Here is a 17,665-nt window from a genome sequence, read left to right on the forward strand (position 1 = left end):
ATATGCACAAGTGCTAAAGTAAAATAAGAAGGCACAATCATTGCCAAGTAAAGTACACTGGCTGCCAGACCCTACAGAAAGACAAACTGCCAACCAGAAGACCCCTGGGACAAACGGCTTGGCCTCGATCTTCTGAAGGTCCCCTGTGCCTAACACCCAGGGGTAAGCCCTTCTCTCACCTAAGCAGGCAAGGTGGAGGGTCCTGTGGGACCCTTCCCTCCGCTGCACAGACCGGGTCTATGCCTAGCACAACTGGCACCAGTCCAGGGGCTGCCAGGCAATGGCAGTCATATGTAGGGAGGATGTCTCTTCAAAGAAACAAAACAGAAAACCACACAAAGGCACTCAGGAAGCTAAAGTAGGTGGGTAGTTAAACTTGGTAATTATAATAAAGAAGCAAAAGGCAGCCAAGCTTGGGTATTTTTTGCTTCTTTGATCTGCTGAACCTCTTCTTAAGAACCTCTGAAAACTTAAAGCTCTCTCTAAGGGGAATTCTGAATGGCCCACAGCAAAACCACAGAAATCAGACTAGAGAGTCACAGCTGGAGAAGTGCATTCAGCACAGCCACCCTGTATAACGTGGTGGGCACAAAAGCCCTCCTGCCCTCTTCAATACAATCTATACGGGTAATGAAGGCAACTACTCTGTCTGGCCAGCCCACGCTGTCACCAGCCTGTGCAGTCTGCCACAGGACCCTGTGGAGTCTACATCTAGGGTCTCCAAAATTTCAAGCCTTAAAAATATGTAACTAGCTGGGCGGTGGTGGCCACGCCTTTAATCCCAGCACTTGGGAGGCAGAGGCAGGCAGATCTCTGTGAGTTCAAGGCCAGCCTGGGCTACAGAGTGAGTTCCAGGAAAGGCGCAAAGCTACACAGAGAAACCCTGTCTCGAAAAACAAACAAACAAAAAACAAAACAAATATATATATATATATGGGGCTGGAGAGATGGCTCAGAGGTTAAGAACACTGGCTGCTCTTCCAGAGGTCCCGAGTTCAATTCCTAGCAACCATATGGTGGCTCACAACCATCTGTAATGAGATCTGGTGCCCTCTTCTGGCCTGCAGTCATATATGCTGTATACATAATAAATAAATAAATAAAAATCTTTAAAAAAAATATGTAACTATATACATGGGTTTATATCCACGTATGTGTGTGTATTCAGTCATTCCTAGCTCCCAGCCTGAGGTGACTCGGTTCACTAGATGTAGGTAGATTGGAAAGCCAGAATAAATTGCTTTAAAAACATTATTTTTAATTATGTGTTCAAGAAGATACTTATGTATGGTTATGTGCACATGAGTGTGGGTGCCCAAGGAAGCCAGAAGGAGCTGTAAGGTTCTCTAGAGCTGGAGTTACAGGCATTTGTAACCTTCCCAATGTGGGTGTGGGTTCGGGGAACCAAGCTTAGGTCCTCTGCAAAAGCAATATGTGCTCTTAACCACTGAGCTGTCTCTCCAGAACCTACAATGCTTCCCCCCCATTTTGTTTGTTTGGTGTTTTGTTTTGTTTTGTTTTGTTTTGTTTTGTTTTTTGAGACAGGGTCTCTCTATGTAGCCCTGGTTGTTCTGGAGCTCCTTATTACACTGGACTGTCAGAAAGTCCTAGAACTCAGAGAGATCCACCTGCCTCTGCCTCCCAAATGCTGAGATTAAAGGTGTGTGTCACCATGTCTGGCTTTTTTTTTTTTTTAAGGAGTGATATACTCTGGCATATTTTTAAGAAGAGAAAATGTTTCAGTGCAGGAACAAGTATGAGTGAAAATGGTCATTTTCTCAATGGGTGGGGCTTTATGGATTGCTTTCCACTCAGCAACACATGCCCAGCTTTTGGAACACACAGGCAGCAAGACTGAGCACTTCACACCTTTAAATCCAAACTACTGAGGTCCTTGTTTTCTCCAAGGGAGACAAGCTCTCCTGGGATCTGCTCCTTCCCCTTCTGCCCTTGGTGGCAGGCTTCCTTTTGGGCCACCAACCAGCTCCCAAGTCATGACACAGAGAACTTATTATTAGTTATTAATGTTCGGCCTTACCTTAGGCTTGTCCCACTAACTCTTAGAACTCAACATGTTTCTCTTCATCTATATTTTGCCTCAGGGCTTTTTACCTTCCTTTCATTCTGTATGTCCTACTTTTCCTGCTTCTTCTGTGTCTGGCTGGCAGCAGCCTGACTGGCTAGCCCTGGAAGTCTCCCTCTCTTTCTCCCTCAATCTCTCTTTTCTCAAGCCTAGATATTTATTCTTTCTGCCTGTCAGTCCTGCCTACCCCTCCTCTGACTAGTTATTGGCTGTTCAACTTTTCATCAGACCAATCAGATGCCTTAGGCAGGCAAAGCAACACATCTCTACATTGTTAAACAAATGTAGCATGCACAAGTATAACATACTTTCACATATTTAAATTAATATTCTGCAACATAAACAAGTGTAACACATCTTTACATAGTTAAAGTAATATTTCACAACAGCCCTTGGCTGCAAGGAGGTGAAACTCGACCTGTTTCGGTGTAGAAATGCACTGACCTAGGGATATGATAGCATAGGAAAATCACTGTGACTCCCTCAAGCTGACTAAAGCCCTTTCAGAGCACATGTGCTGAGAACCACATTTTTCTCTGTTGATTTTTGAGGCTATGTTACATACTTTTGAGAGGCACATGTTTAATTCCCCTTATTACAAGATGCTGTGCACACAAGTTTATATGTTTAAGAAAATGGAAGTTAATACAATGTCCAGAAAGGGAAGGACACTAGTATTTAGCAAAAAAAAAAAAAAAAAACTTGGCTTTAGATCTATTCAGAGTAGAAAGTGAGCCTTCAGCACAGCAGCACTCTCCTGCGTCCTTCACAGTGTGTCCACATGATGTAGGGAAAGGACAGACAATCACAAACAACATCCTTCCAGAATAAGGAACTCCTTTTCCTATGTGGCCCATTGTTCAGACATACTTCCACTGCCTGAAAACAGAAGAGAACTAGCTCTATTCTGGAAAGGGCACAGAAACATCTTAAGGGCTGGGTAGCAACAATACACCTTTCTGACTTGGCACCCTGATGAGCCACAGAGTGCAGGCTGTAAGGATTATGACTGCCCTTCCCCGTGAACTGCAACACACTTCCTTCTTACTTTCTTTCTCTCTGTGTAACAGCCCCAGCTGTCCTGGAACTCACTTTGTAGACCAGGCTGGCCTCAAATTCACAGAGATCCACCTCCCTCTGCCTTCCAAGTGCTGGGATTAAAGGCATGTACTACCACTGCCCAGCTAGGTACAATCATCTTTCAAGTATAGAATAATCATATTTTTCAAGAAAATGTCCATTAAAAATTGCACTGAAATCTCAAAGGCACAAAGTGATCTGGACATACACATTTAATCTCAGCACTCCGGAGGCAGAGGGAGGCATATCTCTGTGACTTCAAGACCACCCCTGGTCTACATAGCAAGTTCCAAGACAGCCAGAGGCTACATAGTTAGACCCTGTCTAAAACTAAAAAAGCCAGGCAGTGGTGGCACACCCCTTTAATCCCAGCACTTAGGAGGCAGAGGCAGACAGATCTCTGAGTTCAAGGCCAGCCTGGTCTACAGAGCCGAGTTCCAGGATAGCCAGGGCTATATGGAGAAGCCCTGTCTCAAAAAACAAACAAAACAAAGCAAAGCAAAGGCATAAAGTGCCTCCTCACTGTCCCAAAAATGAGACTTGACTGCTTTATCCCACAGCCAGCTGCATCAGGAACCAGACCTCCAGATAGACCACAGACCCAGAGAAGAGGGAAGCGAGTCACAAGCCACAAGGCCCCTTGGTTCTAAGTGGGACTCACAGCTGCCGTGAGCAATCCTATGACTTTAGCTCCTATGTTGAAATGGACTGGGGCAGATTTTAGGATTCAGTCAACAAACTTAGAGCCAATGTGCCAAGCCCTGCTAAACTTGTAGGCTGGGTCAGGTAACAAGAGAGGAAGTCCTGTCTGCTGAGTGAGACAAGCAGGGTCAGAGGTCACGGCAGCAGGAACCACTGGGCCTCTGAGACCTCCCAGACACAGAGGAGCCTTCCTGCTGCCCTGTGGTACACTCCCAAAGTGCTACTTCCTCTGGAGGCAGAGTCGAGGCTGGGAGGCTGGCGGGCCATTACACTGTATAAGATGACCTTCCAAGTCTAACCCTAGCCATCCTTGCAGAATCTCGCCTCTTCCATGCTGTGTGACTGCAATCTGAATAGAGAGCACCTGTAAGATATCTCAGCAGTGGTTAGAACACAGGGAAAAAAGAAATCGCTCTTTAACTCTCCAGCCAAAATCGGAGCAGCAGGAGGTGACTGTCAGAGCATCAGCAAGGTCCTCCCAAGCTCCATCTCCTCAGTCCAATTACCAAATAGTCATCCTCACAAGAGTGACAGTCTACCAGGCATCAGAACAAGATGGCAGTGTTCTCAGGGCACCTGGATGTGCTCCTGAGACCCATAGTCCACAGCTGAGCCAATGGTGCCAGGTGACACAAGACTGATTTTGCAGAAGTCCCTCAAAGACAGTGTTTTTACTTCACAGTTCTGGACTTAAGCCCCAAAGTTCATTCTTAACCTGCAACGCTTGAGCTCTCACCTATTGATGACCCTGACCAAAGCCTGCTTCTCCTCCGGAAGCTGCACAGTCAGAGCTCAGCTACACAGATTCTGGAGCTGTAACTACCTGGCTCGGTTCTGTTCCTCCACTGAATGTGTGCTTCCCACAGACAACCTTTGTCTTCTGCCACACAAGGCTCTAGGTGCCCGTGAGGCAGTCAGCTCAACCTTGTAACTAAGTCCTGGCTGCCCAGCCACCAACCTCTAGTGTTTGGGCTCCAGGGAATCCAAGACCAGGTTGCATGACCCTGATGCCACTACAACAACTTGCTTGCCAGAGCCTCTGAGAGGTCATGGGCCAAATTAGTACTACCCAGGAGTCTTAGGAGACAGAAACTACCTTTACCTGTGACCCCACAAACACTTTAACCCTAAGAGTCACAAAAATTCAATATAAATGATTCAGTAACTGGCAATACAGGCCATGCTGAGACACAGAACTATCTATGCCCAGTTATGAGGGGAAGACAAAGAAAAAGTTTTAAAAGTGGGTTTTCAAAAAAGCATATACAGCATAGAATAAACAAAATGTGTATAACGGGTGTGGGCAAGGAGAAGAAGCCAAGGACAGTGCAAGTCCACTCGAAGAACAGCGTGGTCCTGGTGATGTCAGGAGAGAGAAAGAGGGGCGGGGGAGGGGGGGAGCGAGGGGAGCAGGAGAAGCATGGGGAGGAAGAAGAGGACGTAGGAGCAGGGAGGAGGAGGAAGGCCCTCACTGACAACAATCCTGCAACGCTCCATCCCTCAGTGGGGATTAAACCGCAAGTGCACGACGATGCCAGCAGCTTTCCATGGTGAAGCAGTTCACAGGGTAACCCCGATCAGGAATGCTCCCTCAACATGGAACAGGACGGGAACCAGGTGCCTGCAGGCCTCACATCCCTGACCCTGTCACCCTCACAGCTCTCACACACTCTCGAAAACATTCAGCTCACCCTGAGCCCACGCTATAAGCTTTCTTAAAGCAGGACCTAGTGCCCTAGCAGAGACGGAGGTTAGTTCATCTAAGTTGACAGAAGGACAAATGGACAGACAGACAGAAAATAGTTTAGACCATGAGAGGGGCGGGGAGAGGTGGAGGAGACAGCTCTGTCGGTAAGTGCTTGTCTTGAAGCATAAGAGCCTGAGTTTGATCCCCAGGACCCACATAAGAATGCTAGAAATAGTGGTCTGTACTTGTGATCCCAGGGCTGGGAGGCAGAGGCAGGGAATCCCTGGGACTCACTGGCCAGCCAGCCTAGCCAAAATGGTGAGCTCCGAGCCAACAAGAGACCCCCATCTCAAAGGAGGTGGATAGATGGCATTCCCAAGGATGATGATGGTAATGATGATGATGGTGGTGGTGGTGGTGGTGGTGGTGGTGGTGGTAAGATGATGATGATGATGATGATGATGATGATGATGATGATGTGTGTGTGGTGGGGGTTGTTCATGATGACTTCAGGCCTGAATACCCAGGATGGTAAATGAATAGTGACAAAGTGAAGGTGCTAATGGAGTGTGAAGGGAACTTCAGAATGGAGAGGCCATGAGCTATTGAGATGATTTCAGATGACAAGGGAATCTGGTCAAGGCTGAAACCACCAGAATTTGCAAAAACTCAACATCCAACTTTCAGTCATTATGGTTATTAATTATGTTTTGGAGACTCAGAACTCAAGAGAAAGTTACATGCTGAAGAGATTCCAAAAGCACATGCAGTCTGCAGCTGCCACACACAGGATACAGGAGGGAAAACAAAATCAGAGGCCACTCCTACTGGTCACTGCCCAGCACAAAGGAACACCGTGTAACCCAAGATTAGCCTAGAATAACTACCGAAATGGGTATTTTTAATTCTACTATAGGCAGGGCTGAGGCTTGGTTAGTAGAGTGCTTGCCTAGTGTGCACAAATCCTTAGGTTCCATCCCAGCACCACACAAACCAGGTGGAGGGGTACACACCTGTCATCCTAGCACTCAGGAGGTAGAGGCTGAAGCTCAAGTTCACCTTTGGCTACACGGGGTTCCAATGCCACCTGGACTACAAATTAAAAGCAAAAGGCATTCTCCATTCTACATCATCTCTAGCTACTGAGCATGCTCTTGGTGTGCCTTCCCCTACCCTCCTACTCTCTCCACTTACAGTCTAGTTGCTTGAAGCATGGCATGCCTGTACCTTCGGTCTCCTCTCTCATACCCATCAGCATGACTGTGCCTGAGGCGCCATGTTGGAGTATTTGAGGTCAGCCCGGGCATCGCCTCCCACTCACATACTCATAGTCTCAGTTTTCCTTCAAATCCAGCTGTCTAAAGTTCCAAAGACTCCTGCAGGATGTCCACTGCTGCAGGAGGTTAAAATCCAGGGGTTCTCCAAGCAGTCACTCAAGGTTAGAAACTGGAGTACCTTTGGCTCTTCCTTCACATCTTTTCAACATTGTGCCCTCCCAAGCACTAGTAACCAAATTTTGTTCACTTCCCGTCCATCACTGTATTTATCCTCTCCTCTACTTCCTGCCCCAAGTTAGGCCCTCAGCACTTTATACATGGAAGGTTGTGCCCTCTGTACCAGACTAACTCACAGTTCTTTTAAAAATACACACACACACACACGCACACGCACACGCACACGCACACGCACACGCACACACACAGAGCTCCTGCTGCTTCTTAGCTGCTCAGACCTCCTCCCTCCAGCTTTTGCCAGGCACACACCACACCTGCAGCTCAGGCCTCCTGGCCTACCTCTCCCTGGGCCTGCAGTGTGTTTGCCACATTCATCTACTTAGATCACATGACCTTTCTAAGCAAGTCCAAGCAGTTTCTCTATGACAGTTCCCCTGCCCAATGCAGTACCTGTCACATCCACTCTCACTTGCTCCTTCATGGCTTGCCTTCATGCCCATGTCCTTCTCGGAGGTCCAAAGCCCTGCTGACACCTAGGCTGTGTGGAGCAGAGCAGTGACTACTACTTGCTGACCAAATAAGCAGTGAAAACCAGCTACTGGAAACAGACCAGTGATGTTACCAGGAAAGGTTCTCACCAATGCACCCTTCACAGCAACAGCAGAAAGGACAACACAGACCTTCAAGACCACCCCTAATCAAAAACAGTGCACATGAGCACATGGCAGGCAGGAGGTGCTGTCCTGACCCATGCTGCAAGTCCAAGTCAACCACCGCAGGAACACTGGCATCACCCTCCCTGAACAATGACCTGGTAAAGCCCCGCTGCCCCCATCTGCTGGGGCAAAGAGAAGCAAAACACCGTTACAGGCAGTTTGAAAGGATGTGGGATTCACTTCTCGAACATTTCTAAATGCTTCTCCACCTCCTCCAGGCCTCTATTATTGCAACTGAAACTAAGCAACACTAATTAGACAGACAACCAAGCTGGGGCTGGGGATGCAGTGTGGACAGGTTCAGGCAAGAGCTTTCTTTGGGAAGCCCACTCCACAGGACTTTCATCTTGGGGCCTGGGTGTGGCAGGGAGCCTGGTCAAGGGCACAAAGGAGAGATCTACCACCAAGGATCTTCAGCTCAGGTTCTCCAACCTCTGAAGCTTGCTGGTCAGGGCTGCCCTGCCCTTAAGTGACCTCTAATCTGGTTCCACACCCTTGAAAAAATAGGCCATCACCTGATTTGTACAGGAGAGTAATATCCTACTAGTCCTGGGGTGCTCCAAACAGGTAAGACTTTATCTGACAAAAGGGTCTCCTTTGACACATGGAACATTCAGAAAGGAGAGAGTACCATGCCTACAAACCCACAGACAGAGCTGTCTGTCATCAAAAACCAGACTAACCATCCATTTAACTTGCAATGTTTCCTCTAGAGTCCTGGCTCTCAACCTTCCTAATGCTGCGGGCCCTTTAATACATTTCCTCATGTTGTGGTGAGCCCTAACCAAGAAATTATTTTCATTGCTACTTCATAATTGTAATTTTTCTACTATTAAGAATCATATGGAGCCGGGCGTTGGTGGCGCACGCCTTTAATCCCAGCACTCGGGAGGCAGAGCCAGGCGGATCTCTGTGAGTTCGAGGCCAGCCTGGGCTACCAAGTGAGCTCCAGGAAAGGCGCAAAGCTACGCAGAGAAACCCTGTCTCGAAAATCAAAAAAAAAAAAAAAAAGAATCATATGGATTAGCCTATAGAAAAATGTCTACCGTAAATCAAACAGTGAAGGGGAAGATGAACAGGAATCTCACTTACACAACTTAAGTAAAAATAGCTCTCTGAACAGATAAAGATAGGGTTCTTCTGTATCTCAGACTCTAATCTATATTTATATGTATAATTCAGCTATTATTCGGCTTAAAAAGGCTTACTGGGAAATGTTACCATTTTTATTATTTTTTACAGAGAAAATATTTTCCACTTTCAAATAACCCTGGACTTCTGAATTATAACCTCTTTTTATGTTCAAGCTATCTATGTATTATTTCTCCTGGAGTTGTACATAAAATGTTTTTACATTAAAAAAAATGACAAATACTACAGAATTGTATTACATGAAATATATAGAATATACAAATTCATAGAGACAGAAAGATTAGACGTTATCTCAAAATGGAGAAGAAAGGAATATAGAGCAATGATTTCCTAAGTACAGAATCTCTGATCTGTGTGATGGAAAAGCCCTACAAATGGACAGTAGTATCAGGACATAATATCATGAGTGTAATAAATCAATACAATTAGTGTAATTAATGAATATCATAAATACAGTTATTAAATGAAAAAAAAGGAATGCAAGGCAAGTACTCTAGTACTGTGCTGCATCCCCACACTCTTACAACTGATTATTGTACCTTACATTCCATAACTGATGATTGTACCTTATATTCTATAACTGATTATATAGTCTATAGTTAATGATTTTACCTTATATTCTATAACTGATTATATAGTCTATAGTTAATGATTGTACCTTATATTCTATAACTGATTATATAGTCTATAGTTAATGATTGTACCTTATATTCTATAGCCCACTTGAGTCACTTACTAGGTCTCAAAGTTTGTTGTAATTTGTTGGTAAATTCTTAGGGTTTCCCATGTGTACTATATTAACTGTAAATTAATTAAAAAAAAAGAATCATAGCTGGGTGTGGTGGTGGCACACGCCTTTAATCCCAGCACTTGGGAGGCAGAGCCAGGTGGATCTCTGTTGAGTTTGAGGCTAGCCTGGTCTACTGAGTGAGTTCCAGGACAGGCTCCAAAGCTACACAGAGAAACCTTGTCTCAAAAAACCATTAAAAAAAGAATTATAATATAAATATCTGTGATTTCCAATAAATGAAATGACCATGTGAAAGGGTCATTCAACCCTCAAAGGGGTCACAACTCACAGGTTGAGAACCACTGCTCTAAAGGAAAGATTCTGAACTTTATCAGAGGTATAACACTATAAGATAGAAAAGTTTTAATTTTAGGAACAAAATCAGTGACAGGTTCAAAGCTAGTTTGATTTTAGTTAAATTGACCAAAATCTGGCTCAAGCTCCCATCAGAACTGACATCTACTTTCCCCATGCTCAAAATATCCTCATTAGCAAAATATGTAAATCAGCTGATTTGATAGAGGCCATTAAGAGTTCATCTTGGTTAAGGCCCCATTGTCCTATAGCCAGCCCATGACACACAAGGATGTAAAACAAAAACTTCCAACCTAGCTAGGAATCAGCGGATTTAATGCGGGCTCCTTTGATGACCACTACATCAGTTCTAATTGAACAGCTCTTAGACACTAACCCTCCATCAGGCTTATTTGCACTTATGTGTACACGGACCCACATGGCTAGGAAGAAGGCACACTGGTACAGTCCGTCAGAAAAGCTAATTGGCACCATGTATCAAGAACTCTAAATATACTTACACTCCCTGACATGTTAACATCAACTCAGGAATATGTAACTATGGTAGTCTTACATTTCTAGGAAAGCTCTCGATTTGTATAACTGTTCTTTTCAAACCAAATCATTAAGTGTGTAACCAAATTTGAAAACAGTGAAAGTAGTCAACTAGATCACAGAAGAACAAAGAAAACTGGTCCTATATATGGTGAAACATGCCCAGGAGAATCAGAATTCCTGTCTGGGATGGAGAGTGAAAGCAAACCCCAAACTCTGCACATTAAGGCCAGAAGGGACTTGTTCAAGCTCTTATTCCTCTGTGGTTGCTAGGCTGCCTATACGGGACCTTAGGCCCCATTGTCTTTTCTAGAGGCACAAAAAAATATTTAAAAAGGCAGCTCTCTTCCAAATGCCACATGCTCCAGGTCCTATCCAGAACACTGTGCACCTCACTGTCTGCAGAGAGCAAAGGCGAGCCATGGGTCCCATCTCCACTCCCTCACTCCCAGGTCGACTTCCTAAGGTCCGTTTCTTCTCTCACGTGGGGACAAAAAAAAAGTCTGTCAGAGGCTGCTCCAAGTGAGGGTGGAAGGAACGCCTTCTTCCAAAGGACCAGCCATGGGAAGGTGCTCATCCTGCCAGGGTTCTGAGGCAAAATCATCACTACTGGGAGGTCACCCTAAACAGCCCTGTTACTACATCTAAGCCTATCCCAAGAGAAGCATGGGGTGATTCCACATCTCTCAAGATCTGGAGTTAGCTGAGATCCTGCCAAAATACACATTCAGAGGCTGTTACACACAGTCCCTGAGAGTTTTTAGAGGCCTGGCAGAAGCCCAGGAGGCCCTGTGAACAATCCTGGACACAGGAAATCAGGTTTACAAGGCTGGAGGTCAGAAGCCAGGAAGGAGACACAAAATCCCCAAGTCAGTCTTCCCTTGGGTAGGGTACCCCATGAATGTAAAAAAATTCTTGTTTTCAAACCTGAGAACTAGGAGTCAGGATATACACTGATGAGAAAGGTAGTGGGACCCTTAAAAGAAAAGAGCCAATTATTTGAGTGTTCAGAGAGACTAGGAGATCAACCAATGGTGAGAAATATGAATATCTTTCTTAAGGCGTCAGCATTTTAGAAAATGTGGTTAAGAGCACTACCTGCTCTTCCAGAGAATCTGAGTTTAAGTCTCAGCACCCACATGGTGGCTCACAGCCATCAGTAACTCTAGTTATATCAGGCACCATTTATGCACATGGTATATGCAGGCAAAACACCCATTCACATAAAAATTAAAAAAAAAAAAAAAGTGCCGTGCAGCGGTGGCACACACCTTTTATCCCAGCATTCGGGAAGCAGAGGCAGGTGGATTTCTGTGAGTTCAAGGCCAGCCTGGTCTACAGAGCTAGTTCTAGGATAGCCAAGAAACTCTGGAAAAAAACAAAAAAGAAAGAAGGGAGGGAGGGAGGGAGGAAGGATGGGAGGGAGGGAAGGAAGGAAGGAAGATGATAAATCACTAATTCTTTCTTTCTCCTTTAAAGAAAATCAAGGTTGGGGATTTAGTGCTAAGGCCCTGGGTTCAATCTTCAGCTCCAAATAAATAAATAAATATTAATTAATAAAAATAAGAAAATCAGCTTTAAAATTATTCTTGAGACTGGAGAGATGTGTCAGTGGTTAGGAGCACTGTTGCTTTTGCAGAGGATCTGGGTTTGATTCCTGGAACTCACAGGGTGGCTCACAATCCTCTGTAACTTCATGGATCCCCACAGCTCACTGTACAGCATGGTCAGCTCTTCCTATATCTGGATATAAATTCTCCTTTCAGCTGTAGTACAACATGTGGATTTCTTGTTGTTGATAGTGATTATTTCTACTCTACAACTCTTTCCCTGAAGTACCTATCAGAGCCCTGATACATACAATTAGGTTACAACTGCCCAGAGGCCCTGCTCCCACCAACAGACTTGCTACAAACTACACCCTCACTGCCCGCCCTTCGAGCCCATGCTTCTCCTGTGGCAAGGCTCCCACAGTAACCACAGTTCAGGACAGTTCTGTGTCCATACACCACAGGGGTCTTCTCCTGGGGCACCTCTGTGCTTTAGACGCCACACGTAACCATGCATAAAAAACAGGTCAGATCCTGGCAGTCTTCAGTGACCACGGCAACAGGAGATGGATGGACAGAAGGAACAGATGAGAGGTGATTCTGGAAGCCCTGGGTGCTGTATCTATTCTTATCTCCTCATCCTGGCCCTGAGTACGCTTTGTACACTGCCCTCATGAGCCAAGGCTAGAGACACCAAGAGAGCAGCTGCACTTCAGTGATCTCCACATGCTATGCAAAGCAACTATTTTCCTGTATGTCCTACCTCGCTGCTCACCCTATACCAAGAAACCGAAACCTAGACTGTCTCAACTCTTCTTAAATGCTGATAATCGAACTAAAAGTTGATTCTACTTTGCTTACACCAGATCCAGGAGCTCAACACGAAGCACGTCACAGGCACATCAGCAGCTGCATGGGTACAGGATATCTGGTAGACTGCTTTTGCAAGAGATAACCTTTCAGTTCACTTGAAAGCTTTCCTGAACATAAAGATCAATTACCTGCTGACAGTTTGCCTAAGCAATCCCATCTGAAAGGAGCAGAAACAAGGTGTTCAATGTGCGTTTGCTATGATAAAGGGCAGATCCCAAGGGCTCTCATTTTAAATTTTTATATGGGGAAGACAGGCATGGTGGTGCACACGCACCTTTAATCTCAGTGTTAGAGAGGCAGAGACAGGTAGATCTCTGTAGATTCAAGGCCAGCTGCGTGTACATAGTAAGTTCTAGGCTAGCCAGGGCTAGTTGTACCCTGGCTCAAGAGGAAAAAAAACTATATGGCAGCTGGAGTTGTCTCCATGGTTAAGAGCTTTTGCAGAGAACCCAGGTTTGATTCCCCGCATGGTGGCTCACAATCCTCTGTAACTCCAGTTCCAGGGATATGACCCCTCCTCCAAACTTTAAGGGCACCAGGAACATACATAGTGCACATATATACAGCAGACAAAAGAGTCATACACATAAAACAAAAACAAAATTAAACTTATATGGACATGATGCTTAGCACAGAGGTTAAGCTGGGAATGGTGCACATCTGTAATCCAGCACTTGGGAGGTGAAGGCAGGAAGACCAGAGTTCAAGGTTATCCTAAGAGACATGTGAGTTTGTGACAAGCACAGCTTTCATGACACCTTGTTTCAAAATTAAAAAAAAAAAAAGTTAATAATAGAATCCAGGAATTAGGCCCAACCTGTGCAGCAAGGTGAAGATTTGCTCTAGGGAGGCCCTCACATGGCTGTGTTCACAGCCCTTAGCAGTACCACAGAGCCTTATCTGACTCTAGTCAGACCCAGTGTCCATGTCCCAGACAGGATGTACACAGAATCTAAGTTTACACTTTTTTTCCTCCTGAACACACATAGCTGAAACTATAAGCCAACAGTACTGTCTTGTGATGACAAGGTGCCATCACAGATCTTTCTAGAGCCAGGAAGGTACAGCCTGCATAGGTGTAGCTATCAATTGATCTCTGCCTGGTAAATACTAAAGAGGCTGCAGTCAAGACAGGCCTCACTGTTTGCTTTTGAAAGTTCCCTTAACTGAACAGCAACCTCTAAGATGTGTGCTCTGTCTTCAGCATACTACACATGTGCTATGCTCCAGGTCTCATTTTCAATACCAAACCGACAGCTCTGTAATCCAAATGTGTTTTCCTACAGAACGGTGGTAAAGGTCCAAAGCCAGCACAAAGGCAGAGCGGAGCAAACACAGGGCAAATCTGGCTAAAACATTTGTGTGTAAAAATGTCAAAGCCACATGAAACAGTTAGTATTATTTTACAAACCAAGTATTACAGCTTAAGAAGTTCATCTGGAAGAAAACAATGGAGGCTCTGAGCATGTTATGTGCTCCATGAATCCCCAGCACACGTTTCCTCTTAACATGTGGAAACTGGTCCAAGTCGATTTTCTGCACAGCCTCTAAGGGGAACGGGTAGTTCTGATACTAAAGCAAAGCAAGCTGGCAGGCTCAGCCAGACACAAAGACACACTGTAGCGCCAGCTACTCAGAAGGCTGAGGCAGAAGGATCCTTTAAACCTAGGAGTTTGAGGCCAGCCCAGGCATCAGAGGGAGGTGCTCCTCCAAGTCAAAGAGGAAAGAGAAGAGCAAGAGAAGGAGGGTACCAGAGAAGACAAGGCCAGAGGAGGGGAGGGGAGGGAAAGAGAGAGGGGGAGGGAAAGAGAGGGGAGGGAGAGAGGAGGGTAGGAGGGAGGAGGGGAGGGAAGGAGGGAGGGAAAAGCAAGGGAGGCTAGTCTCAGACTCCCTCAGCCATGATCATTTTATACTATGTGATACTTGAGTTTCTTGTGCTTAGTCCCTCTAGTTCCTCCCAAATGAAAAGACATAAAGGTGTCCAAAGGGACACCCTGTGCAGCTCTCCTAAAATGGCTTGCAAACATGCCCACATCTGGGATGCTAAGATGGCCTAGTGGGTCAAGGCACTTGGTGACAAGCCTGACAACCTGAGTGTGATCCCAGGACCAGCAGAGCAGAAGCTGAGAACCAACTCCTGTAAGATGCCCTCTGACCTCCATATGTATAAAATAAAATAATGTGATAAAAAATTTTAAAGATGTGAATGCCCTAACCCTCAAATCTTTAAAAAGTGCTTCCTCACATGGTAAAAGAAAGGATGAGTGGCTACAATGCTTATCCTGGGTTATCCAGGTGGGTGTGACACCAAAGTGTCCTCATGAAAGGGCAGCTGGTAGACAAAATGGAGAGATGCTACCCACTGGCCTAAGAGACAGAAGGGAGCCATGCACCAAGAGAAGCAGCAGGCTCCGGAGCTTGAAGGGAAGGAAGCTGACTTTCCCCCTGCTGGTCTCTGGAAGGAATATTGCCCTAATGAAATCTGGGTATCGGCCCAGTGAGACCTCCAGAACTATGTGGTAAATTTGGGGTTGAGCCCCTCCGTCCATGGCAGTAACAGGAACTAAAACAGTCTGCTCGCTCCCATTTCTCCCTTCCAGGTAGAAGTCATGCCTGAGTCAAAGCAGGTGCTATTACAACCAACCAGAACAGCAGCCTCTCGCCTCACCCAGCAGGCACTAACACCGGGGGAGGGCAGGAACAAAGCAAGGCAGAACACTGGGGCCCAGAGGCAACAAATGACAAGAGCCAGAGAGCAGTGGGTAAAGCCTGTGAAGGTTTCCAGCAGAAGAAAAAACCAGAGGGTCCAAAGGGGATGAGCACTCGCTTGGGGGCTGCCAGCAGGGGCTGCCTTTCAGTCACAGAGGAAGGGTACCCATTCTTTTACCTGGAAGGCAGCAAAGGCTGGCCTGTGTTCCACTGAACAGGCACACACCTCTAACATTTAGCTAGTGTTCACACATTCAAAGCTCAGGGTCAAGCTGTCAGCCATAACCCTCCCGGCTTCACCAGGTCAGAGTTCTCTACAGCTTACCTGCAAAGACCTAAGGTGCTTGGCTTTTGGCATGTTAATACCCCCATGGCAGAGTGTAAGGAAGCAGTGCTGCAGCCTGTGAGGCAATAAACCAGAGTTTGGCTCCTCCATTAAGCACGTTAAGTTCCCCATCTGTACTTCCCTGCCAAACCAGAAAAGTTCGCCACTTGCTCTACCTGCCATTCTTTCTTCCATTCCTCCTGGACACAATGCTAACACCACGGAAAGCATGTCAAATAACCTTCTACAGATCCTGAGACTGCAGACCCTCTGAGGGACCAGAGCCCTGGCTGACCACCAGCGGGGTTAGCCGGAAGAGTCTGAATTGCTTCTGTCCTGATGCACTGGTGTCATTACCCTCCGTCTACCTGCAGGCAACAGCTCAAACTTGATCTCCTTGCCAAGTGTGGTCAGGCCCTGACTGACAGACGTGGGGACCGGGAGCTAATTCACAATGCGACAGCGGCACGAACCTGGCCGAGGTCCCCGTCTCAGAGGCCCTGGTCAGGCCACTCGTGTTCATCTCGGAACAAAGAGCTGGATGGGGCACATAACTTCTAACACTCCGGAGAGCCGGAAACTACTAGGGAACGCAAGCCAGGCGTGCGGCTCTCGCAGCCAGTCGCAGCGCCAGCCAAGCGGGTGACAAGCAGCAGGCGACTCGCCTGGAGACTCCGACCCCAGCCACCGGGCCCTGGCGACCCTCGACGCTCCGGGGCTGATCGGCATCCCGATGACCCTGGCGACCCTCAGCGCCCAGGTTACCCCGGCCCCGGAGACCCTCTAACCCCGGTGACTCCCCTCCTGGGGCCCCTCAGACTCGGAAACCTTCAGCCACAGCGTCCCTCAGACCCGAGGAACCCTGGTCCCAGAGACCGTCAGACCGGGTGGAACACCCCCGCTCCGGGCGCCCTCAGCCTCGGGGGACCCCTGCCCCGGATTCTCCAGGCCTGGGTGACCCTCAGCCCCGGGTGACACTCAATTCCTGGCGACCCTCGGGCCTGGGTGACACAGTTCCTGGCGACTCTAAGGTCCGGGTGACCCTCAGCCCCGGCGACCCTCAAGCCCGCGAGCGCTTGGCCAGTCACCCCGGGGCCCTCGCACTACGGCCACCCAGAGCTCCGCGCCCCGCGCGGGGTCCGGGGGACGCCGGCGGAAGCGCACAGAGGAACGGCCGACTGGCCGGGCTCCACTCACCATAGCTGTCGTCGTCCTCCATGGCGCCGGCGACCGGCTCCGGCCCCCGACCGCCACCGACCTCCCGCAGCCTCAGTCCTGCCAGGCACCAGCTCGCCCCTCAGGCCAGCTCCGAGAACCGGAGCCCCGCCCCCCGCGCCGCGCCCGCACTGCCCAGCACGCGCCTGCGCACGCGCCGCCAGAGGCCCCGCCCCCGGCACAAGGTCCCGCCCCCACCGAAAGCGCGCGTGCGTGAACGCTCCCCACTCCTCGCCGGCTCCAACCAAGTGTTTACGGACGCCTCTTTGGCTTGCGTTTACGCACGCGCGGCACCGTAGGCTCAGCCTATATGGGACCCCGCCCTAAACCACGCCTTCGCTTTTTAAGCACCGCCCCTTACCCTCCGTGGGGCGGAGCAGAGTTTCGGGTTTCGAGTTTCACAAGAGTGCGTAGGCCGCGGGCGTGGCTTACTGGCCAGGCGGGCAGTCCAGCCAGCAGGCTGATTACAGAGACCCAAGG

At 47.6% G+C, this 17,665-nt stretch overlaps 1 protein-coding gene across 1 annotated transcript in view; it reads right to left on the bottom strand.

Moving 5' to 3' along the window:
* Cyth1 (cytohesin 1) overlaps positions 1 to 17,353 on the bottom strand; it is a 95,530-nt gene extending 78,177 nt beyond the window's left edge. The window contains exon 1 of the mRNA XM_006990267.3: positions 17,168 to 17,353. Within this exon, the coding sequence (XP_006990329.1) occupies positions 17,168 to 17,189 (22 nt within the window). The 5' untranslated portion in view covers positions 17,190 to 17,353. The remainder of the gene's footprint in view (positions 1 to 17,167) is intronic.
* Between the last annotated feature and the right edge of the window lie 312 nt (positions 17,354 to 17,665).

The sequence above is a fragment of the Peromyscus maniculatus genome, chromosome 8 (assembly GCF_049852395.1).
Source record: "Peromyscus maniculatus bairdii isolate BWxNUB_F1_BW_parent chromosome 8, HU_Pman_BW_mat_3.1, whole genome shotgun sequence".
NCBI lineage: Eukaryota > Metazoa > Chordata > Mammalia > Rodentia > Cricetidae > Peromyscus > Peromyscus maniculatus.